Source organism: Gopherus evgoodei, chromosome 2, assembly GCF_007399415.2.
Source record: "Gopherus evgoodei ecotype Sinaloan lineage chromosome 2, rGopEvg1_v1.p, whole genome shotgun sequence".
Lineage (NCBI taxonomy): Eukaryota > Metazoa > Chordata > Testudines > Testudinidae > Gopherus > Gopherus evgoodei.
This window is the reverse complement of record NC_044323.1, coordinates 234,924,532-234,950,314: the sequence shown is the minus strand read 5'-3', so window position 1 is coordinate 234,950,314 and position 25,783 is coordinate 234,924,532. Positions and strand designations below refer to the sequence as shown.

The 25,783-nt window shown below is 41.1% G+C and overlaps 1 protein-coding gene and 1 non-coding gene across 2 annotated transcripts in view; both read left to right on the top strand.

Moving 5' to 3' along the window:
- The first annotated feature begins 2,215 nt into the window (after positions 1-2,215).
- TRNAY-GUA lies at positions 2,216-2,305 on the top strand. Its single transcript is given in 2 exon segments — positions 2,216-2,252; positions 2,270-2,305. It is a non-coding gene; the product is annotated as a tRNA-Tyr (tRNA).
- A 544-nt stretch (positions 2,306-2,849) lies between these two features.
- MYBL1 (MYB proto-oncogene like 1) overlaps positions 2,850-25,783 on the top strand; it is a 36,905-nt gene continuing 13,971 nt past the window's right edge. Inside the window, exons 1-8 of the mRNA XM_030553204.1 lie at positions 2,850-3,361; positions 9,416-9,521; positions 9,601-9,672; positions 17,232-17,324; positions 19,414-19,634; positions 20,940-21,123; positions 21,796-21,870; positions 23,713-23,817. Coding sequence (XP_030409064.1) covers positions 3,342-3,361; positions 9,416-9,521; positions 9,601-9,672; positions 17,232-17,324; positions 19,414-19,634; positions 20,940-21,123; positions 21,796-21,870; positions 23,713-23,817 — 876 coding nt within the window. The 5' untranslated portion in view covers positions 2,850-3,341. The remainder of the gene's footprint in view (positions 3,362-9,415; positions 9,522-9,600; positions 9,673-17,231; positions 17,325-19,413; positions 19,635-20,939; positions 21,124-21,795; positions 21,871-23,712; positions 23,818-25,783) is intronic.

The following is a 25,783-nucleotide window of genomic DNA, read 5'->3' as shown; positions in this document are numbered from 1 at the left end:
AACAGGTCCAATCCTTCTTAGGCTTGGCCGGATATTACAGGCGATTTGTACCACACTGCAGCCAAATCGCTGCCCCACTAACAGACCTGACCAGAAAAACACAGCCAAATGAAGTTAAGTGGACTGATGAGTTTCAGAAGGCCTTTAACCAGATTAAGGCAACACTCATGTTTGACCCTGTGTTAAGGGCCCCAGACTTTGACAAACCATTCCTAGTAACCACAGATGTGTCTGAGCGTGGTGCAGGGGCAATTTTAATGCAGGAAGGACCGGATCAAGGATTTCATCCTGTCATGTTTCTCAGCAAGAAACTGTCTGAGAGGGAAAGCCACTGGTCAACCAGGGAAAAAGAATGCTACGCCATTGTGTATGCCCTGGAAAAGCTACGTCCATACATTTGGGGACGGCGTTTCCAGCTACAAACCGACCATGCTGCGCTAGAGTGGCTTCATACTGCCAAGGGAAACAACAAAAAACTTTTTCGATGGAGTTTAGCTCTCCAAGATTTTGATTTTTAAATTTAACACATTTCAGGAGCTTCTAACAAAGTAGCTGATGCACTCTCCCGTGAAAGTTTCCCAGAATCAACTGGTTAAAAATTGTCCTTGAAATGTAGAAAATCTTGTAGTTTTACATGATTAGTAGTATATGTAAAGGTGCATGTGTTTTATTAATCTGTTTATTCTAAAGTTCTAGGAAGAAATCATCGCCAGTGTGGTTCCACACTGTCTGAGATTTGGGGTGCATGGCATAATCAGATAGTTAAGGGTTAATGCCTCTTTTATCTGTAAAGGGTTTTCTTAAACTAGTAAACCTGGCTGACACCTGACCAGAGGATCAATAAGGGGACAAGATACTTTCAAATCTTGGTGGAGGGAAGTCTTTGTTTGTGCTCTTTGTTTTGGGGGTTGTTCGCTCTTGGGACTAAGAGGGACCAGACGTCAGTCCAGGCTCTCCAAATCTTTCTGAAACAGTCTCTCATGTTTCAAAATTGTAAGTAACAGCCAGGCAAGGCAGATTAGTTTTATTTTTGTTTTCTCAGCTTGTAAATGTTCATTTTTTGCTGAGAGGATTTTACCTCTGCTTGCTGTAACTTTGAACCTAAGGCTAGAGAGGGCTCCTCTGGGCTATATGAATCTGATTACCCTGTAAAGTATTTTCCATCCTGATTTTACAGAGATGATTTTTTTACTTTTCTTTATTTAATTAAAAGCTTTCTTTTTAAGAACCTGATTGATTTTTCCTTGTTTTAAGATCCAAGGGGATTGGATCTGGACTCACCAGGGATTGGTGGGGGGAAAGAAGGGGGGGATGGTTAATTTCTCCTTGTTTTAAGAGCCAGGGGGTTTGGATCTGTGTTCACCAGGGAATTGGTGAAGCCTCTCAAGGCTGCCCAGGGAGGGGAAGGTTTTTTGGGGGGAGGACAAGAAATGATCCAGAAACTGAAATTTCTGGATTGTGGCAGAGTTACCAGATCTAAACTAATAATTAAGCTTAGAAGTGTCCATGTAGGTCCCCACATTTGTACCCTAAAGTTCAGAGTGTGGAAGGAACCTTGACAACCTCCCTTCCCCAATACAAAGTACCTTATAACTGAGGAGGCTGATCTTCTGCCTTTTCTTACTCCTAATGCTTTTTGCACAGGAGTAAGGGAGGGAGAATGTTATTCATTAGGGCTCGTCTACACTTACAGTGGTGCTGCTGCACCCATGCAGCTGTAGTGCTTAGTGAAGCTATCTACACTGACAGGAGAGCTTTGCCCCTTGGCATAGGTACTCCAACTCCCCCTCTTGGGAGCTGGAGTACCGATGCCCTCCCATTGATGTAGTGCTGTCTACACTCGGGGCTCGGTTGGTATTACTATTTTGCTCAGGCAATATGAATTTGTACTGTAGACCAAGCCTCAGCTTATATATTATGTCAGGCAAATATACGTGAAAGGAAGGGAAAATCTACTTAGAGAGAATTTACTTGTTTTTATAGGGGGAAAAATTGTAAGTCTGGCTACCATAATATTGCATCAATAGTCAACAAGTATCTTCTCCAAAGCTCCATTTCTGTCTCCGTTTGTTATTGGTACAAAAGCTGCCCTCACTAAATTTGTTACTGCCCCAGACTAACTTCTCCTTAAGTGCTGTGAACGGAGTAATACTAGAATAGTTAAGTCATGAAAGGAAGATATGTATATAGAGGAAACAAACCTACTCATAAAGTCCCTTCGATAGCTCAGCTGGTAGAGCGGAGGACTGTAGAGGTGCTGCCTATAGGAATCCTTAGGTCGCTGGTTCGATTCCGGCTCGAAGGAGACATGATTTTGTAGATTACACTCTACAGCCTGACGTGAGAAATCCCTTGCCAGTAATATTTGTGCTAGAAGAGGTGTTTTCCTCCCTCTGCAAACCGTGCTGTTCACGTGCCTTTTATTAGTCCTGAGTTACTGGCAAGCGAAAGCGCGCCTGAGAGTAAATGGTTATCGATCACAAGCTGCCTCCCTGGAAGCGCCAGCCCTAGCAACTAAGGGGAGCGGGCCGAGGCCTGGGAAGCAAGAGCGGCAGCAGCAGACCCCGAACCCGGACAGGGCTGTGAGTTTACTGCGCAGCCTCCGTGGAACAAGCAGCCACTGTTTCCCACTGTGAGTGCTTGGCGGGAGGGAAAACTCAGTCCCCCAGCATGCAGCGCGCTATGTCCCGCCTCCCCGCTCCGAGTTCGGCCCCGTCTGGCTCTATGCCCCGCCCCCTCTCCCCTACTGGTCGCACTACCTCCTCCGCTGGCGCGGTGCCCCGCCTCGATCTCGTACGGCCCCCACAGCCAATGGGGTTGCAGTCCGCGTGCGCAGATTCAAACGGTGACTCTGGAGGGAGGCTGGGCGCGAGATTCGGCGGCACGGACAAAACCAGCAGCGAGTGTGGCGGCGGCGGAGCGGCTGGAGAGGCGCGGCCGGGACGGGCACGGGGGAAGCTGAGGTGGCGCGGGACGCAGCTGGGGCCGGGGCCGTTGTGACGGGGCCTGGGAGCCGCAGCTTGGACCCGGACAAGAAGCGTCCCGCCGCCCCCGATCCTGATCCCGGGCTAAGCCATGTTCTGTGTGCGGGGGGCCGGGCCAGGCCGGGGCTAGGAGCTGCTGCCGGTGGAGGCGGTGGGGTTAGATGCGCTGGGGTCTCCGGGAGCGGTAGAGGGAGCCGCCCGCTCCCCCCTGGTGTGTGACAGGGACGGGCGCAACGACCAGCACAGACTCCCGAGCCCGTGCGTGAGCCCCGGGGCAGCGTGAGGAGCCCGAGCGGGGAGCCGCGCAGCTCTGTTCGCCAGCCCGCCTCCGCCCCCTCCCTATGGTGCGCCTAGAGGATGGCGAAGAGACCGCGCAGGTGAGTAACGCCCCCCGATTGGCCGGCCCTGGCGCAGGTATCTCCGTGTCTGGGTCCCAGATCTCCGCTCCCTCCCCCGGTCTCAGCGCTTTCTGTCTTCCGCGCCCAGATGGTACCTGTCCCCTGCACTCCCCGCCAGCTCCGCTCTCCGCTGTGGGGCAGGTAAGTCCGCCCTACCCCCATCCCTCGTCCCCCTTCATCTTTCTCCCCAGGCCAGAGGCGCAGACTCTCCTCTTACCTAGCTGTCCTTCCCCATGCTCAGTTGTCACTGCCCACTCTCCGCGCCCCGCAGCTGTCCCGATCCCGTCTGCATCACGCCCCCATCTCCTGTTACCGACCCGCCTGTCGCTACACAGGTGTTCCCCGACTGCTCCATCTCCCCTGCATGTTGGATTCCCCAGGAGTCGCTGCATCCATGTCTATCGCATATTACCCCATACATAAAGGTAACCTCATCTTCTCTTTCCCCGAAGGTAATAGATACTCTTCCCACACAATAGTTGTTCTTGTCAGTTTTCCCTACTTCCATAACATTGCTGATCCTTTCCCACTCTGCTTTCACACGCTCCTGATGGGAAGATAGGCTTGACCATAACCAACCATGTGTTTTTAATATTCATTGTCTTCGCTAATTCCTAATTTTTTAAAAAACACAGACTGTTTCTCTAGTCCTGGCATGTCCACTGATTGAAAGAAAGCTATATGGGGTTTTTGCACTGTAGCTGAGGATCTATGAGAGAAAGTGTTTATTCAGCTGCAAACGTTGAGAGCTGTTCTAGATAAATCCTCAGTTTTGCAGGAGCCTGTGTGTCTCCTAAAAATTCAGATTTTGAATATAAACTGAAACTAAGTTTATTAATATAATTACTGCTGTCCTCAGTTATTTTAGCAGTGGACTTCCATAGTGTTACCTGTTGTTTTTTAAAAAAATAAAATTTTGAAAAGTGATAAGGTAATACAGAAGGGAGTTTATAAGGTTGATAAAGGAAGAGCAGGGTAAATGGTTAATATTAGTTATGAAAATTATTAGGTTTTGACCTTCCACACTATTTGGAGGTTGCTGTGGATTTATATTGTGCATAAGAGTGAACAAATTATAGTTTCGTGGTTGCTAAATAAGAATCTGATACTGTGTATTTCTTCCTGAGAAGATCAGGTTTATTACAAATACACTATAAATTCATAGTTTTTGTTGAAAAACTGCAGCAGGGGAGGAAAGTAATATGTTTGCCCTGTAATTGTTTCAAGGAACACAAAAATATCTGAGAAACTGCCTTAATATAGGTATAACAGAACATCAGAAATTCCATCTACAATATTGTACCCAGTATACCATCTGGAGCTTCTCTCTTTTTCCAACAGAAGTTGGTCTACTAAAAGTTATTACCTCATCCACCTTGTCTCTCTGGCCTTTAGGAGCTAAGCAAGACTTACTAGTCTTTCTGTAAATGCTAACATGCTGTCACTGAACACTGAATTGTGAAAAGTTTACATTTCTTGCTAGATAATTAAAATAGTTGTGCATAGAGAATGAACTCATCTTCTACAGATTGGTAACACCAGAACAAAAATTATGTTAGCATATAACAACATGACCTGCAAGAACGGGGGCAAACTGCTTTTGAGATTGCTAATTTGTACAAGAGTAAGGAGGCATCTTGATCTTTCAGTTCTAGGTGGTAGTATTAGGTATAACATTGTCTTTGATTTTTAAAATGAGAGAAGTTTTCATTTCTTAATACATCTGCCAACTCTTCAGCATAATAAAAAGGGACACTGAAGGCTAGAATCTTAATTTAAGAAGTCTTTTGACTATTAGAATTGAATTATTGAAATTTAACTTATGTATTTTTACTCTTTCGAACAGCTTGGTGAAATTAAATGGCTCTGTTTCACTTTCTGTTTCATGCACTAACTCAATACAGTTTCAATGCACAAAACTACAGAGGAATGATCAAATATTGTAATCACTGGAATTTTAAAAAATCAATTCATATTAGGTTTTGAGGATTTTTTTAAAACTACCTTTTGATTACTTAAGCCCATATATAATTTTTGGACCTAACCTGTTTGTGTCCTAGTCTAAGCAAATCTATACGCTACACATTCATGTTTGTTTTCAGACTGAGATGGGTGGGGTACAAGAAATTTGAATATGTGGACTCTAGTGCAGATACTCTTTTCTCTCTGTGCAATTTAAACACTCAATCTTTGGGCTGTGTAGAATGCATTTGTCTTTTTGTAGAACGTTCAAATGAATAGTTCTTAACTGCCAGTGTAGGCAGAGCTGTGTGTATCTTGAACTGCTGAGGAATCCACTGCTGGCTGTGATATGCTCCATTTCTAGAATCTAGATATTATTATTTAAAAAAAAATTGTTCCTAGCACACATAGTTAAGAGAACCTTAAATATATAAAACAAGTGTTAAGAAGATTCTCTTGTCTTCCTTAGGGTGTAGGCAGCCTGAAATAATGCTCTAAAGATGTGACCTGCCCCATTCACTTCAAGGATGTTAATTCTGAGTTTTAATTGACAGTTCAGATGTAAGCATTGTACATTATTTTAGTGCTAGCTGTTTTAGTAGAAACATCCAACTAATTTTATTGCTTAATTCCATGTTATCTCTCACATCTGGTGCCAAAAGTGTTGGAGGAGGGATAGCTCAGTGGTTTGAGCAGTGGCCTGCTAAATTCATGGCTGTGAGTTCTATCCTTGAGGGGGCCACTTAGGGATCTGGGGCAAAAATCTGTCTGGGGATTGGTCCTGCTCTGAGCAGCAGGTTGGACTAGATGACCTCCCAAGATCCCTTCAAACCCTGAGATTCTATGCCCTACCCTATTGCCAAAACATCCAGCTTTACTCCTATAAAATTCTACAGTGTGACTTTGTTTCTTAAAAACAAAAACACCCACCCATCCCATGGTCTACTGGGAATGTAGGGTAGTGCAAAATATATTGAGTTTAATATCAAATAACTGATTATATTCATTTTCATATTTCATTTGGGAAAAAAATTACATTTTAAAAATATATCAACATTGCTCCAGAGTCTTCTATTCACCGTACTAGAATGCCACTGTGACCAGTGTCAGGCTTTGCACAGTGTACACTGATTCTTGGCTATAACTCAAATACAGATAAGCTTTAGTTTTTTTTATTGCCTTTCAAAATAGTATCATATTAAATAGTTTGCCCCAGAAATAGTAGTATTTGAAGTTGTAGATTAGTAAGACTAGTGTCTCTGTATCAGTGGGTTGTGTGTGCTGGGCAGTAGTTAAAACAGGAAGAGATACCTAAAGATATATGTTTTGTTTGCTCTGTCACTGCTATTTTGCAGGTGGCCTAAGCACAAAGGTTTCTGTTCTTTCAAGTCAGAATAATACTTTAAGGGGTTAATATTAGAGGTTATCATCAGGTGTTTGTTGTAAACCATTTAAACAGCAAGATATTTGCTTATTAATTATCAATATTTTAAAAATTACTGTTGGTAAAATAGTTATTCAAACATGTAAAACATTTAAAGGATGCCTTTTTGATGTGGGAAATGAGGAAAATTAGATTAACTGTACTGTAACATAATTGGGAGAACTATACAAAACAAAACAGTATTTTACTGTCTATTTCATTATCTGATTCAGATGAATTGGCCCTTTTTCGGTAGCCTGCTCTTTGTAATAGCTTCAGACTCCTTTTGCCAGTTGTTAACTTTAATTTTGGCCCACTATGCAGTGCTTAAATTATGGAGATCATGTTCAGAGTGTAACCACATAGAGACAATTGAGTTGTAATTTTAAGTGTACTTTGTGGCTTACTTGAGGTGAAAAGAACGGGAGTACTTGTGGCACCTTAGAGACTAACAAATTTATTTGAGCATAAGCTTTCGTGTGCTACAGCCCACTTCATCAGATGCATGCAGTGGAAAATACAGTAGGAAGATATACACACACAAAGAGAGAACATGGTTATCATACACACTATAAGGAGAGAGATCAGTTAAGGTGAGCTATTATCAGCAGGAGAGAAAAAGAACTGTTTGTAGTGCTAAGGAAAATGTCCCATTTCCAGCAATTGACAAGAAGATGTGAGGAACTGTGTGGGGGGAATAAGCATGGGGAAATAGTTTTACTTTGACGTGGAACAGGGTATTATCAACATGCAATTGCTGAGCCTGAGTGAAGAGATGGAGTGTGTGTGTGGCGGGGGGGTAAGAGATGTGGGCAGGGATTAAAAATAAATCAAGACTTGGGGTACAGATTTCAAAAGCACGTAGGAGACTAAATCCCATTAAAAGCCAAATGGATATATGTTGAAAGTCAATGGGACTTATGTCCTATTGAAAGTTGTATCCAAAACCTTAAGTCTTTTTTCCTTTCAACTTTGGGTATAACTTTCCTAAGAACCCAAGTGAGTTAGGTTTCAAAGTCCTATTGACTTAGAACGTATGTACTTTTTAAATATTTGTCTGTTAATAGGACTTAGGTGCTTTTGAAAAATTTGAATTTTCTTTTTTATAGACTGGATATTTCTTATTACAGTAAAATTGAAAAACAAATAAGGACTGCATGATCATTTTACAGTGATCACTTTGAGTGTAATCTACTTTCATAAGTAGAGGGAAGGATTTGCTATAGATCATTAAACATGTATATTTGTGATTAAAAAAATCAAAGTACTTGTAGTGACAAATTAAAAGCGGGAAAATTAATGCAGTTGTAAAGGAGGGGGGAAAAGAATGAGTTAAGCAATTACTCAGCTTTGTGAGCTCCTCTGTGTAACTGAGTTTGTTCGCAGAGTTAAGGTTGTGAAATATTATACCACTTCACCAGTAGATGGAGCATACTCAACACCAAGGCACAAAGGTCATTACCTATTTCTACCATTTCTTTCCTCTGACTCACTATAAGGTAAGGAGCTCAGCACTGTAGTTTAAGTTCTGCTGCTTGCTCAGCTAAATTTTGTCCATCTGAAATTATACTTCGTCGTTAGTTCTTGTATTTTTCTTTTATTTTTGAAAGGAACCCCTACTCATGGTCTCAGTTTGACTTTTCAGGATTCCATTGATTTGTTTTTTGTTTTTTTTTGCTTTTGCTTGGCTCTTATCTTTTCTTCTGTTGACTTCTAGATAAGGATCTATATGTCATAATTTTTTCCTGCCTCCCACCTTCAGAGACTGAATTATTCCTCTGCAGCTCTTCCATTCTAAGAGTCACAGTAAGAAGGTTCAGGCTTGATTTTGCGCTCTAATACAGTGATTACTGCTCATAGCAAGCATTTTATCTAGGTTCCGATACTAACATTATATAACAGAATGTATTTTTGTGGGTCTGGATTTAGTGATCACGAAAGGTTTAAAAAAAAAAAATAAAAAGAAGAATCTAGAAGACATTGCTTCCACTAGAGTAACATCCTTAAGTTAAACAAAGCGGGGCACCTGCCATAACTCATAGTGTGACTGTCATATACTCTGTTAAATTCCTAAGTATTTTTAAAAATACACATACTTTAATTGGTGTTTTAACCTAGAACTTGCACTTGTGTACACCAAAGTACATGTCATAGCATGTCTGTGTGAATTAAGAAACATGAAACATGGCCTTAATCTGTGGGTTTACTAGACTAGAAAACCATTTTGTTATGGCCCTAATGCACCGAATTATTTGCTATGCCTAGCTGACACGTTGTTGGATGCTATATTTAAAAAAAGCCTAAATAGTGAGGTTAAGCAAATCTTTTGCCTCAGTTTAAGCTTTTAGAAATTTTCTGCTTATTCCTCACGATATATAGTTCTGCAAAATTGACTAGGTCTCTTGTGGGGTTTATTACTTATCTTTGATGCATAGGATATGAAAAGGAAGGATACTATACTGGATAAGACAATGGTCTGACTTTATGTTCCTACAAATTTTATACTTCTTTCTAGATATCTTCCAGAGATGCACCAGATGCACAGATTACAACCAAAATCCTCTCTGGTTTCTTGAGTTATTGGTAGTCAGTTAATTTAAAATATATTTCTAGTTTGTTTAAACTGTTCTGTTTGTTTAAACCTGCAGTGAGGAAGAAGATGATGACCTTCAGTATGCAGATCATGACTATGAAGTACCACAGCAAAAAGGGTTGAAGAAGATATGTAACAGAGTAAAATGGACACGTGATGAGGTAACACTTGACCAGGTAATTTTACTTTTTAAATCATACCAAAATGCTATATTTCTCAGCTGATACTATGTCTTTATAGGATGACAAGCTAAAGAAGCTGGTAGAACAAAATGGCACAGATGACTGGACTTTCATTGCTAGCCATTTACAAGTAAGTGTGAAGTATAATTTTTTTAATAAAAGAGTCTACCATGATGATATGTCTAATTTGGAGATGACAGGCTATGAAGCAGTTTATATGGGGAGGCATACGTGACTGCTGTATCTGACTTCTATGGATACCCGTAACTTGGGCTGGGACAGCCAAGTCCCAAACCCTCAAGGCTTATGGAGTAAGACCAAGAATTTGACTTCCTATTAATTTCAGGATTGAAGCCAGCACCTTGTGAAGCACCAGTGTGCTATGCTCATGTCTGCCAGTATATCTGAAGTGAGTTGCTGCATTCTGAATCATTTGCGGTCTTCATGAGCGGTTACAGTCAAGTCCATGTTGTGGATTGAGGTAGTTTAACTAGGAGGTGATAAAAGTGCAAATCAGTCAAAATCCTCCTTTCAGATGTGAAAGGAAAAAGAGGCTAGTTTTTTTACCAAAGGAGGATTCTTTATCGTTGTGGCAATCTGTGTCTGGGAGCTATGAGGAAACCATCTCAAACCTAAGACTTTGTACCAGTTTGGCAACCTGTGGTCTTACTCCTTCAATTGATAAGGTTAGAGTAATATCCAGTTTCCAATCATCCCCCCACCCCCTACTAAAATCCCTCCAGCTCTTTTGTGGGGTTGAGTTTAAACTAGTAGCTTTATCCATCTGAGGTGGTGGGCTGCATTAACGGAGAATGACTGCCACCTGCATATTGATAGCACTGAAGTCCATGGCTTCTTATTTTTCACAAGTTTCCTCATGATGAAGAGGGGGAGAGAAAGAGAGTATTGAGTCTTGTGGGCCATGGCATGATTGGTCTGGGTGAGGCAGAGCTGGTGTTCGTTTTGGTATTGGGATTTGTGAGGTAAACAAATGAATAGAATGACTACTTTGTGATATTGCATGTCAAAAGAACCATATGGTCACTGGTGTCAAATGACAGATCTACACAGTACTGTAAGCCTAGGGTAAATTTACAGTCCAGGCAGATAGACTTGCACTAGTGGGGCATAAGCTAGCGCACTAACAATAGCAGTGTGGACGTTGTGGTTCAGGCTGGAGCTCAGGCTCTGAAGCTCACCCAATCCACTAGGCTTCAAATTCAGAACCGCAATGTCTACACAGCTATCTTTAACATGCTAGCTTGGGGGTCGACAACCTTTCAGAAGTGGTGTGCCAAGTCTTCATTTATTCACCCTTATTTAAGGTTTTGCGTGACAGTAATACATTTTAATGTTTTTAGAAGGTCTTTTTCTATAATATATAACTAAACTATTGTTGTATGTAAAGTAAATAAGGTATTTAAAATGTTTAAGAAGCTTCATTTAAAATTAAATTTAAAATGCAGAGTGCCCCCCAAGACCAGTGGCCAGGACCCGGGCAGTGTGAGTGCCACTGAAAATCAGCTTGCATGCCGCCTTTGGCGCGCGTGCCATGGGTTACCTACCCCTGTGCTAGCTCGAGGCTCACTCATGTGAATCTGTCAGTCTGGAAGGCTTATTCCCAGTTGCAGTGTAGACATACCCTTACGAACTTGTTTCCTGCCCCGCGACAAAAGAGGTTTGTCCACGAGTGCCAGAAGGGTTGAATTTGTTGCGGTACTCTTCCGGAATGTGATTGTGATTGATCCAGGATGATGAAAATGACAGTGCTGCTGGAATTTGGGTACCACTATCTTCTCACTGACTTCACTAAGAAAACAAGGGTTTGGAATGTATTCAATAAATGGCAAGGTTATTGATGCCAAGAGCAGATTTCATGGTTGACCAATCTTTGCCTTCTAAAGTGAATGTAATAGTTAACCTTTCGAAGACATTGATGCTTTTTAGTTCTCTTGCTGGTGGGGGAGTGGCACTGTATGTGAAAGAAAACATTGAGTCAAATGAAGTAAAAAAGTAAATGAAGCAAACTGTACCATCGAATCTCTATGGGTAGTAATTCCGTGCTTGAAGAATAAGAGTATAGCTGTAGGGATATACTACTGACCAGGATGGTGATAATGACTGTGAAATGCTCGGTGAGATCAGAGAGACTATAAAACTAAACTCAGTAATAATGGGGGATTTCAGCTATCCCCGTATTGACTGGGTACATGTCACCTCAGGAAGGAGTGCAGAGATAAAGTTTCCTGGCACTTTAAATGGCCAATTCTTGGAGCAGCTAGCCCTGGAACCCAGAAGGGGAAAGGCAGTTCTTGCTTTAGATCTAAGTGGAGCACAGGATTTGGTCCAAGAGGAGGTGAATATAGCTGAACCACTTGATAATAGTGACCATAACATAGTAAAACTTAATATATCCCTGGGGCGGAGGTGGAGAGGGAGAAAACACCAAAGCAGCCCACCACAGTAGCATTTAATTTCAGAAAGGATAACAACACAAAAATGAGGAAGTTAGTGAAACAGAAATTAAGAGGTACAGTGTCAAGTGAAATCCCTGCAAGCTGTATGGAAACTTTTTAGACACCATAATAGAAGCTCAATTTAATTTTATACCCCAAATTAAAAAACATAGTAAGAGGACCAAAAAAAGTGCCAACATGGCTAAACTACCAAGTATAAGAAGCAGTTAAGAGGCAAAAGGACATCTTTAAAAAATGGAAGTGTAAAATTATAATTAGGAAGGCCAAAAAAGAATTTGAAGAACACCTAGCCAAGGACTTGGAAAGTAAGAGCGCAAAGAAAAAAAATATACATCAGAAGCAGGAAGCCTACTAAACAACTGGTGGGGTCATTGGAGGATCGAGATGCTAAAGGAGCACTCAAGATAAGGTAATTTCAGAAAAACTACATTAATTCTTTGCATCGGTCTTCACAGCTGAGGATGTGAGGGAGATTCCCCAACCTGAGCCATTCTTTTTAGGGGACAAATCTGAGGAATTGTCCCAGATTGAGGTGTCATTAGAGGAGGTTTTGAAACAAATTGATAAATTAAACAATAATAAGTCACCAGAACCAGATGGTATTCATCTGACAATTCTGAAGGAACTCAGATGTGAAATTGTAGAACTACTAACTGATAACCTATATTTTAAATCAGCTTCTGTACCAGATGACTGGAGAATAGCTAATGTGATGCCAATTTTTTAAAACGGCTCCAGAGGCGATACTGGCTATTACAGGCAAGTAAGCCTAACTTCGGTAAGGGAAAAATTGGTTGAAACTGTAGTAAAGAACAGAATTATCAGACACATAGATGAACACGATTTGTTGGGGAAGAGTCAACGTGGTTTTTGTAAAGGGAAATTGTGCCTCCCCAATCTACTAGAATTCTTAGAGGGTGCCATAAAGCATGTGGACAAGGGAGATCCAGTGGATATAGTGTACTTAGATTTCAGAAAGCCTTTGACAAGGTACCTCACCAAAGGCTCTTAAGCAAAATAAGCTGTAATGGGATAAGAGGAAAGGTCCTCTTTTAGAACAGCAACTGGTTAAAATATAGGAAACAAAGAGTAGGAATAGATGGTCAGTTTTCCGAATGGAGAGGTCTCCCCCTAAGGGTCTGTGCTGGGACCAGTACTGTTCAACATATTAATAAATGATCTGGAAAAAGGGATAAACAGTGAGGTGGCAACATTTGCAGGTGATACAAAACTACCCAAGATAGTTAAGTCCAAAGAGACTGTGAAGAGTTACAAAGGGATCTCACAAAACTGGGTGACTGGGCAACAGAATTGCAGATGAAATTCAGTGCACATTGGGAAACATAATCCCAGCGATACATATAAAATCATGGGGTCTAAATTAGCTGTTACCACTCAAGAAAGAGATCTTGGAGTCATTGTGGATAGTTCTCCGAAAACATTGGCTCAATGTGTAACGGCAGTTAAAAAAGCGAACAGAATGTTGGGAATCATTAAGAAAGGGATAGATTGGGGTGGAAAAACTTTTTGGGCCGACGGACACATCTAGGTATAGAAATTGTATGTCGGGCCATGAATATTCACAAAATTGGGGTTGAGGTGTGGGAGGGTGTGAGGGCTCTGGCTGTGGGTGCAGGCTTCAGGGTGGGGCTAGAAATGAGTTCAGGGTGCGGGAGGGGGCTCTGGGCTGGATTGGGAGGGTGAAGGTGCAGGCTGGGCATGAGGGGTCTGGGCTGTAGGAGGGTGCTCCAAGCTGGGACTGAGGGCTTTGGAGGGTGGGAGGGGTTGGGGGCTGAGGGTGCAGGCTCTGGGGTAGGGTTGAGGATGAGGGGTTTGGGGTGCAAGAGGGTGCTCCAGGCTGGGACTGAGGGGTTTAGAGGGCCGATCAGGGTTGGGGTGTTGGGGGAGGCTCATGGGTGCAGGCTCTGGGTAGTGCTTACCTCAAGCAGCTCCCAGAAGCAGCGGCATGTCCCCCCACCCCTCCGGCTCCTATGCAAAGGTGCGAACAGGCGGGTCTGCTGCATGCTGCATCATCTGCAGGCACTGCCCCTGCAGTTCCCATTGGCTGCTGTTCCTGGCCAATGGGAGCTGTGTGGGCGGTGCTGGGGGTGGGAGCAGCATGCAGAGTAGAGTCCCTTGGCTGCACCTATGCATGGCAGCTGGAGGGGGGACATGCCACTGCTTCCTGGAGCCACTAGGAGTGGCCTCTGACCCTGTTTCCCAGCTGGAGCACCGGAGTGGGGCAAGCCCCAGACCCCGCTCCCCAGTGGGAGCTTGAGGGCCGGATTAAAATGGCTGGCAGGCTGGATGCTGCCCACGGATTGTAGTTTGCCCACCCCTGGGATAAATAATAAGACAGAAAATATCATACTCTCTCTATAAAAATCCATGGTATGCCCACATCTTGAATACTGCATGCAAATCTGGTCACCCCATATGAAAAAAGATATATTGGAATTGGAAAGGGTACAGAACATGGCAACAAAAATGATTAGGAATATGGAACAGCTTTTGTATCAGGAGAGATTAATAAGACTTGGACTTTTCATCTTGGAAAAGAGAATGATAGAGGTCTAAAAAAATCATAACTAGTGTGGAAAAAGTAAATAAGGAAGTGTTATTTACTCATAACACAAGAACTAGGGGTCACCAAATTAAATTAATAGGCAGCAGGTTTAAAGCAAACAAAAGGAAGTATTTCTTCACACAAGTCAGAGTCAACCTGTGGAATTCTTTGCGAGAGGATGTTACGAAGACCAAGACTACAACAGGGTTCAGAAAAGAACTAGGTAAATTCATGGAGGATAGGTCCATCAATTGCTATTAACCAGGATGGGCAGGGATGTAAAACCATGCTCTGAAGTGTCCTAGCCTCTGTTTTGTCAGAAGCTGGGAATGGGCAAGGGGATGGATCACTTGATGATTTCCTGTTCTGTTCATTCCATCTGAAGCACCTGGCATTGGTTGATGTCAGAAGACAGGATACTGGACTAGATGGGCCATTGGTCTGTCCCAGTATAGCCATTCATATGTTTTGTGTTCTTATCTTGGGGTTGGAGAGAGGGCAGAGAGGGATGTCAGGTGCCCTTTGGTAGCCTACAGCAATCATGAAAGTCACCTTAACAGGGGATGGTATAGATAGTCATTGCTTTCAGTGCTGCTGTCTTGGTGATGAATTTCATCTTAGGTCTTTAACTTAGATAATGACTAGATACAAGGTAATACGTTTTTTAAATGTGTTTACAGCAGCTGACATCATATAAGGCCCCAGGTAAATCTCAACTTCAGAAGGCATGGAAATTATGGAAATGCCTCAAACCATGATCTTTTAAATATTCTTTTAAAAGATAAATGTCTACAGCAGTTTTTAACAGAAACAACTGCCTTCGCTAGTCAATTTCAAGCACAGAATAAATTTTACAAGTAATATTAGTCAATTTCAAGGATTAAATTTAGTTACAAAATTCATTCCATGCAACCTACATGAAATTCAATACTTTGCCATTTAGGCTGTTGTGAATTTTTTTTTTAAAATTGTGATTCATATAGGGTTCTAGTTATAAACTGAATGAGGTGTTAACTTCAAAAACATTTTAGGAAGTTCACATGATAGAAATGTGACAATTTACTAAAATAACAATCAAGAAATTTTTGTAAGTACTGGCTAAAATTAAAATTGGGTGCCTAAAGTTAATCTCCTAAATAAAAGTGGACAGAAGTTTTCAAAGCTGCTGAACACCTGCAGCTCATGCTGGCTTTAATAGCGTTAATGAAACCTTAATGCTTCTGAATCTAAGGCTCCTTATAGACAGGTGACTAATTATGGATATTAGGGGACTACCCTTAGGCATGCAGGTCTAAAAACTTTTGGCTTTTCTCTTCCTTCTTCCTCCTCCTCCTCTATCAGAGACTAACCTTTTTTGGTGGAGATTGTGTGTGTGAGTGCAAGTAGGGGTGTTTCTTGTATTTTCTCAAAGATGCTTGATTAAAAAATACAAATAGGTTAGAGTATCACCAAACTTAATAGTGTGCAGTTGCATTGCAGAAGTCTAATTAGTTAATGCTTGTAAATTGTTTTCAACATACAAAATGACTTTAGGACCTTAGAGGGAAAGGGAGGAAATACAGTAACTTAACCCAACCTAAGAGGTTCCAAAAATGTACTTGTGGGGAGAAGGAAATGAGCCAAAGCTGACGAGATTGATAAAGGTGTGGTGGCAACTTTTTTTTTTTTTTTAAAGGCCAGGACAGGATCAATTGTAGACCAATGTGATTCTAACTCTTAAAAACTTGGGGTTATTTGTGTTTAAGTTTTTATTGGGATGTGCCTGGTTTGAGGACTAATCTCACCTCGGTAGGTGCCCCCGAAGACTCCCTTTTGGTAGCATCAAAGGAAGTTAGCCTAACTGCTGAAAAGAAAAGTTATTTAAGCTGCTATGTGGCAGTGGGGGATCAGTTAAGGGCCCCCCCACCCCCCAAACAGCCTGGGAAAAATATAGGGAAGGACCAAGCATCCATTCCCAAAGTCAAATAGTAATTGTGGGAAAGAACTGTACTGTTCTGTTGCTGATTTTTTTTTTTTTTTTTTTTAAGGTAGGCAGGTAAGGGTGTTCTGTGGATATGACCTCTACAGAAATCTGCCGTTCTGTAACAGGTTATTGGCACTGAATTTGAAAGGGTTTTGTAGTCAGTCTGTTAAACTCTTTAGCTTTGCCTTGACCAAAAAAGTGGCAGAGTGTAGCTACCATGTGCTAGCTAAGCCTGACCAGAATGCAGCTCATTTTTTCGTCAAGACAAAGCATTTGGGTACTGCCTTTGTGGTCTTGGGAGGGGCCATAAGGACATAAAGCACACGTGCAGTGCCCTAATGGTTTACTGTTGTAATAAAAAAAAGTCTCTGGCTTTTTGTGCACAAGGTAGCAACATATTGAGTATAAGACATATCTGCATCCACATCTTAAAGAACAAGTATAGAATGAGTAAGTAACTTTTTTTCATAATGAAAAGAGCTCAACTATAATAGTGGCTAGGAAGCTCGGTGACTGAATCTTTTCCACTTTGGAATAACCTGTGTAATGCTAATCATCTATAGTTCATTATTTAGTTTTACATTTGGCATTAGTCAAAACTATTGCTGTTTGTTACGAAAATAGTCTGGAAAACTATCTATAAACATAATCTTTAGCAAAGTTGTTTTTTAAAACTGTTTCAGAATCGTTCGGATTTTCAGTGCCAGCATCGCTGGCAGAAGGTTCTAAACCCAGAATTGATTAAAGGTCCCTGGACTAAAGAAGAGGATCAGAGGGTAATGGAACCTATTTCACATTGTGCTTGGTTATTTTTTGACTGTAGCAAAAGCATATCAAGACTTCTTTCTGTGTTGTCTCCTCCCTACTCCAGTTACTATGGTTTTGTTGGATTTTCAGATCCCAGATGACACATACTAGATTGAATTGGCCTCATTAGCACTACAAAAAGTAATTTTCCCTCTGTTGATATTCACCCCTTCTTGTCAACTGTTAGGAATAGGAAACTTCCACCTTGATTGAATTGGCCCCATTAACACTGTCCTTGCACTTGGTAAGGCAACTCCCATCTCTTCATGTGCTGTAATATATATACCTGCCTGCTGTATTTTTCACTCCATGCATCTGATGAAGTGGATTTTAGCCCATGAAAGCTTATGCCCAAATACATTTGTTAGTGTCTAAGGTGCTATAAGGACTCCTCATTTTTGTGCATACTAGCTAGTTTACTTTGTTATGCGGGGTATATGCCACTGCCCTGGATGACATAAAATGTGAGGCCTGCTCAGGTGTTTATCATTTCCCCATGCTAGTTGAACAGCTTCTCTAACTCATTGAGTAGAAGAGCTCTCTGTGTTTGGAACTGACATTCATAGGCCATAACCTGGCCTGTTTTACACCTTGTGCTCCCCAAGACCACCAGACTTAACAGATGACCTGCCCTGATGGGGGGGAAAATGGATTTATATGCTCTTGTGAAAGACACGTATAAGACTTTAAAAAAAATAATGAAAACAAAACCCTTCCCTATTTCTGCCTATTACATATAGTATTAATATAGTATTAATTCACATCTTGTCTGTTTTCTGTGAAAACAGAACCACTGGAAAACTAAGAGGACTGACATAACAGATAACAAACAAGTGAAACTTGAGTGAGAGTGGAAACAATTTTTATTCAAACTGTTTAAAAAGTTCAAAAAGAAAAAAATACCATTTTTAAACAGTTGGAATAAAAAATCATCCCCCCCTCGTAGGGCTTTACATGAGATCATCACCAAATGAGATATTAGTTCTTCAGTTACATATAGGCTTCCAGGAAAAACAGACAAGACCTTTCATTAGTAATATGTAAAACAAGCAGCGTGCACACACACTTCTTTACAAGAAGTATAGAATTTTAGAATTGTAGGACTGGAAGGGACCTCTAGAAGTATTATCTAGACCAGTGGTTCTCAACCAGGGGGCTGCAGCCCCCTTTAGGTCCGCGAGCCCTTTCGGGGGGGCCGCAGAGCCCAACAGCTGAAACCTGGTGCCCCAAGCCCCAGTGCTGAAGCCAGGAATGGCATGCATGGCTGAAGCTGGTGGCGGTGTCCTCTTTCTTCCCGACCCTCAAAAGCCAGAAGCAGCGTGCGGGCTGAAGCTGGTGGCGGTGTCCCCCCTCAAGCCGGAAGCGGCACATGGGGCTGAAGCTGGTGGTGGTCCCCCCTCCCTCCCTCCAATGACGGAGATTCCACAACCTCTCTAGGCAATTTATTCCAGTGCTTAACTACCCTGACATTAAGTTTTTCCTGAAGTCCACCCTAAACTGCCCTTGATGCAGTTTAAGCTGATTGCTTCTTGTCCTATCCTTGGATGTTAATGAGAACAATTGACTTCCCTCCTCCATGGAACAACCATTTATATACTTGAAAACTGTTATGACTCCTCAGTCTTTTCTTCTCCAGACTAAACAAACCAATTTTTTTCAATTTTCCGTGAAGGTCCTGTTTTCTAGGCCTTGAATCATTTAATCAAATAATTTAAGTATTTCCCAGCACTAGTGCATCAATTGGCAGAAATCTAACTTGGTCAGCATATATTTTTCTGCAGTTAATATTACCTTCACAACACAGTCTCCTTTAACTTTAGAAGCAGGAGTTTATAGATAAATCTGAAACCAGGATTCCTGCCAATGACTTTTGAAAGCACCATGACTGTTTGTCTCTATAGGCCTTCTCTAATCCTTAACTTAATTTTTTGAGAAATCAGTTTTATTATTCATCTTTTGAGATGTTAATTTCACAAATGCTCTTTAATAGAATTTCAAATCTAATTTTTCAAACATACTAAATTGTCTGTCATTGCTACTGTTTGATTTGTGTTCAAGGTTATTGAATTAGTTCAGAAGTATGGTCCAAAACGCTGGTCTTTAATTGCAAAACACCTAAAAGGGAGAATAGGCAAGCAGTGCAGAGAGAGATGGCATAACCACCTCAATCCTGAGGTAAAGAAATCTTCATGGACAGAAGAAGAGGACAGAATAATCTATGAAGCTCACAAGCGTTTGGGAAACAGATGGGCTGAAATTGCAAAACTTCTTCCTGGAAGGTGCTTTTCAACATTTTTGTATTAAATGTAAGAGTATGAAAGCCAGTCTTACAAGGTCTTTCCAAAATTCATGTAACTATTGTAATGGTAATCTAAATGTAAACAAATTTAAAAAAAAAAAAATCCATGGAAACCTAATTGTCTTCCTATGGACTTTTATGGTGGTTGCCAAAATTTAAGTTCTGCTTAAAAAACCCCCAAAGCTTATGTCTTCTAGTTAAAGATGACACTCGTGATTAAGCAATGTTTTCTTGTTTGTTGCCAGACTCACAAAAACATTAACATCTGGAGTAATGTGAACTTCCTCCATTTATATTGTTCAAATGCCACACTGTTAACTGTTTTACTAATAAATACAATACCCATCACATCCTGATTTTCCATCTGTTTTTAAGGACATGGCAGGGCAAAATGTTACTAGAATATGTGCGTATTCTGATATCCAAAAAGGTGGTTAAATGTGATGGGGGTACATTTTGGCTTTTCACTGAAGACAGATGCCCTCAAAACACCCAGTCCTAAACAAACTTTGAAAAAGATCTTGGGCAAGTGTACTGTAATTAGTGTTTTAAACATTGAAGTGCAATTTCTAATCTTTCTAGTTTTTTTAATTTACTTTTATCCACAGGCTAGCTAACTTGTGACAAATTCAGAGTCAGATTGTGAGCCCCTTACTCAGACTGCTAAATTGTCTGAGTAGCTCAGTTGAAGTCAATGGGACTTCTTCTGTAACTCCTCAACAGTGTGAGTAAAGAGCTTGCTAACTGTCAATTTGTTAAAAGTTTTGAAATGAATTCTCCAAAAATCTGTGGATACCTTCCTTTTTTAAATTTGAATCCTTACTCTTATTCTGCAAGTAGTCTAATGAACTTCAGTAGGACTGAAGAGCAGGGTATTCATCTTGAGTAGTGGTGCAAGAATTTGGCCTCCATATGTGGTAGTTAGCTGAGAAGGTATTTAATGAATTTGTGGGTGATTCTAATTTATTTTTAAAGAAATTCTAGATCCAAAAGTAATTGTCCAAAGTTCTGCAGGAATTAAATTGTGGGGTTTTTTTTTAACAACTTTATATTTGATAAAGCTAGAGGTGAAAACAGTATGGTCATATAGCATATCCAGCTGTTGAGGTATCCAGTCAAGAAAAAGATGTTCCTCACCAGTTAGGAAAGTGGTGAAATGTATGTGATAAGTTTAAAAAAAAAATCTGTGTAATTTTATGAAGTTTGCAATGTGGTACATTAATTAAAAATTTGTTCCTGAAATAATTTGGTTTCCATATCTTCTTACTATCTGACTTTATTTTAGGACAGACAATTCAATAAAAAATCATTGGAATTCCACTATGAGAAGAAAAGTGGAACAGGAAGGATACTTACAAGATGGAATCAAGACTGAGCAGCCTAGTTCATCAAAACTTCAACACAAACCTTCTGCCACTGTAGAACACTTACAAATCCAGAATCAGTTTTACATACCTGTTCAGGCACAAGTAAGTTTTAAATGTACATACAAAAATTCATTCATTGCACTGTATATTTCTTCTATACTGTTGGCATATGATAAAATATAAGTTGGTCTCTGAAGAGGCCACTTGTCGACTTAATTTTAACTTAAATTATGTTTTGTAAAAGGAAACATAAAATCCTAGTACTATTAGAACTGTTTCCATGATATGTTTTAAATTCAGTAGGGTAGTTTTCTAACTAAAATTTCCTAGCAGTGTTCCCCAGTCAAACCCTGCAATTCTAAAAGCTTGAAAGTGCAAATATCTTCCTTCATTTTTGTTTTCACGCTGAAAAAGTACTTCAAAGTAGAAACACAGACTGGATTTTAAATTGTAGCAAGTATTAGTAAGATGTTTAAAACATTTTTTTAAACTGAATGTCGCTTTGAAATTTGCACTGCGGTCACATTTTAGTCTTCTGCTCAAGCTAAAATCAGGCTACGTAGTTGAGCAATTTTTTCCAGTTTCAAAATTCTGTTTTCAAACTTGATAAATAATCTGTAAAATAAAAGATCATTTAATTGAAGTCAGTTTTCAGCTGTTGAATAATTTGTTTTCTAAACTCTCTTAGAAAAAAGTATAGTTTTAATTAAATTTGAATCCGTCTCTAAAATTGTTTTTTATAATGTGCAAAGTTAATTTTTTAAATTCTTTTAGATTCCAGGTTACCAGTATGTGTCATCAGAAGGCAGCTGTATAGAACATGTTTCAACTTCTTCAAACTTTATTCAGGTAATTTTCATTGGCTATTGTAAATGAAATGAGGTTAGAGTTTGACTTATTCTGTCTCATTTCTTAGCCCGATAACACAAGGATTCTGTTTATTTTTTAAAGTTGGAAATCATCACATTTTTTTTAATTGAAGGCCTTGACCATTCAGCTAAATCTGTTGCCATGCAGAACCCTATTGACTTAAGGGGGCGCTGTACAGGAGCAGGGGTCTTCCTGCATAGATCCAGTTCCAGGATTGGCGCCTAAGATTGTATTTGTGCCCTTTTTCTTGAAAAAGCTGTTGCAACTTTACAGGATCATAGTACTGTACTGTGAAATGAAAGGAGTCCCCATCCCCTTCAAGTGCAGGCTGCAGCTATTCATCAGAGGATGCCTGTGTTTATTTCTGATATATGATCAACTAATTCAGATCTGGTACTAATTAAATCCTTTGGTCTAACTTCTGTCCCTGACTATGTGCATAGCTCCCATTAAATTTAGCCAAAGGCTGTGTTTTGCTTTTTATGTGTGCAGCATATGTATTACTGTAGACCTAAGCAATTGAAAGATTCATCTAAAATGTATTAAGCCCATGTAGTAAATAAATCAGTCATCTTATTTTATTCATATAATTTTTCTCACCTCTTCTGGGTAATCCAAATCTTTGTCAGTCTTCACAAATATTGAAGCATTGAGGTGAACTGCATAGCAAAACCAAAAGTTTTATGTTGGATATATTGGTATTCAGAGCAGAAATACATTTGAATTAACTTGTTAGAAGAAAAACTTCCTTTGTGAAATGCTCATGATACATCAGTACCATCATAAATATTGTGCGCTGCAAGGAGCCTTCTGTTTGTGAGATGGTATTCTGGAATATTGTTAGTGGACTAGGAAATGGCAGAAAATGCATACATTTGGAAAAACTAAGCTAAATAAACTAACTTTTTTGTACGGCACGCTCCTCTCACAGTTAGATAGGCATGGATTTCTGTGAAAAACGCCTTTAACTTAACTGTGGTTTTTGCTATGTCGTTCATCTTTAAATAAAATTGTCCCTTCCTCCTTCCTGCCAGCCTTGGTGTGGATGCAAATCATGATTAAATGGCCTAGGATAGCCTTGAAAGAAGCAGGCCACCCTGTTAACCCACTCATGATATTACACTCTCTCTCTCATATAGAGAGAGAGAGATTAAAAATGCCGCCACCTTTTAAGACACTTCTTAAACTCTGACTTAGTAACTATATTTGAAACTTATTTACAATTTAATTCCTGCAGAACCATATTGACCGTGATTTTAAAAACTTGTCTATGCTATACTTATTTCTCAAAAAACTTCCCTGTTTTTGTTACAATCAGTCCACTTCCACTGGTGGGAGCACTAGTGTAGACAACACCAGCAACTATCAGTGTTTGAAACCTGTGTCATGCAGATCTATTTTGAGTAGGGTTAGCCACACAGGTGCTTAAAATGCAGGTGGTCATCTGGAGTGTGCTCTATACTTCTGTTTCCCCGGGTACTTCCACTAGAGCTAGAACTGGGGAATTTGTCATAGAAGCCTAGTATAGCATGCTGAATGTTCACAAACAGTACTAAAACTAATTAGAACTAGCATGATTTCTGCATGCATAGGTTAAAAATCAGACACACCTGTCTGTGCTGGGCACTGAAATCGTGCCAAAACCGTGCAATTGACAATCTTATTCTAAAATGGTTGTCAAGCATGGCTTTATAGCTTACATAGTTCTGCTCCCAGCATGTGCAGGATGTAAGAAAGTAGAAGTCTAGCCAGTAAAGGGAAGCCTTACATTTATTATGTTATATTAACAGCTTCTATCCTGTTTTCTAATACCCCTTTCAGCATCCATTTGTTGATGATGATCCTGATAAAGAAAAGAAGATAAAGGAACTTGAGTTGCTCCTTATGTCAGCTGAGAATGAAATCAGAAGAAAACGAGTATCATCTGTAAGGACTGTGTATTTGTATAAATATTTGCATTGGCTTTACACCAAGATTGATCAGCAGTTCGTTAATGGATGCTAGTAATTCTATAATAGCTTTAATATGCTCTTCCAAAACTGATCAAACTTGGTGTACGTATAGGACTTCAATTTGGGGAATGTACATTTATTTTTCTTTTAACATGGTGTTTTTTAACTTGAGGTAAATACTGTAGTATAATCAAGTGCTTTTTTTCGTAATCCTAGAGAAAGAGATGACTTTTAGAATGGTAATTTCGCCTGCGACTAGTTTCACTCAGCCCTTATTTGAGATCCACTCCAGCAACACTTCATATACTGAGTAATTGTGTTACTTTCGAAGGGGTAACCATGTGAATAATGGCTGCAAAATTTTGTTGGTTTAAGAACAGCCTGGAATTGAAAGTAATTATTTCCATAGATAAACCATTTAGTTGATCAACATAGATAAAGAAAAATGTTTTTCAATATTTTGCTATATCTGATTTTCTACCATTGATTCTCAGAAAAGATAGCAAAGGAGAGCTATGGTTAGAGCACTACCAAATTCATGGTCCGTTTTGGTTAATTTCATGGTCATAGGATTTTTAAAATTGTAAATTTCATGATTTCAGATATTTAAATCTGAAATTTCATGGTGTTGTAACTAGCAGTCCTGACACAAAAGAGGATTGTAGGGGGGCGATCACCAGGTTATTGTAGGGGAGTAGGTTTGCGGTATTACCACCCTTACTTCTGTGCTGCTGCTAGTGGCAGCGCTGCATGCAGAGCTGGACGGCTGGAGAGCAGTGGCTTCTGGCCAGAAGCCCAGCTCTGAATGCAGCGCACTGCAGAAGTAAGGATAGCATGGTATGATACTGTCACCCTTACTTCTGAACTGCTGCCTTCAGAGCTGGGCCCTCAGCCAGCAGTTGCCACTTTCCAGCCGTCCAGCTCTGACGGCAGCAACACAGAAGTATTGTCACCCTTAAATCTGTGCTGCTGCTGTTCTCTGGCCACCCAGTACTGAAGGCAGTGCAGATGTAAGGGTGGCAATACTGTGATCTCCCCCGCGCAACCCCTTTTTGGGTTAGGACCCCCAGTTTGAGAAACGCTGGTCTCCCACGTGAAATCTCTATAGTATAGAGCAGTATAGGTCTCAAACTCAATTTATCTTAGGACTAGTGCCAGTCCTCAAATCCTTCCAACGGGCCAATAATGTAACTCATGCCACCCAGAACCTGCTCCCCATCCAAACTCTGCTCCCCGCCTATGGTTCTGGGAGGGAGTTTGGGTGGGGGAGGAGGTTTGGGGTAGGGGATTGGGATGCAGGGTGCCGGCTCTGGGAGGGAGTTTGGTGGTGGGAGGGAGTATGTGGGGAGGGAGTGGGGGTGCAGACTCTGGGAGGGGGTCATGGGGTGCGGTGCTTACCTAGGGCTCTGGGGTGGGGTGGGGGGGCCTCCACACACTGCTGTCCCCAGGCACTGCCCCCACAGCTTCCCATTGGCCACAGGAGTGCTCAGGGTGGGGGCAGGGCGCGGAGGCACAGTCCTGCCCCACCCTGGGGCCACAGGGAGGGGCCAGCAGCCACATGGAGTGAGTGCGCAGGAAGCTGCTCAGCTCTGCTGTGCTGCCAGTGGTGGGTCGGGCCCCGAGACATTTTAAATCACCTGGAGGATGCGCGCATGGGGGAGGGGGAGAAGAGTGCCCGGGGTTGCCAGGTGGGGACAAGGGAGAGACCCGTCCCCAAAATTGTTGGAACCCCGCGGTCCACATTGCAGCGGTTCTTAGGCTGCAGATGGCCCGTGGGCCGGGACTTTGAGACCCCTGGTATAGGGTAAAAGTACACAAAAGACTAGATTTCACAAGTGAGACCGGTTTTCACAGTCCATGACAAGTTTTTCATAGCTGTGAATTTGGTAGGGCTCTACCTGTGGTCCAGTAGAACATTAGTGTCCTCTGCAGTTCCTACA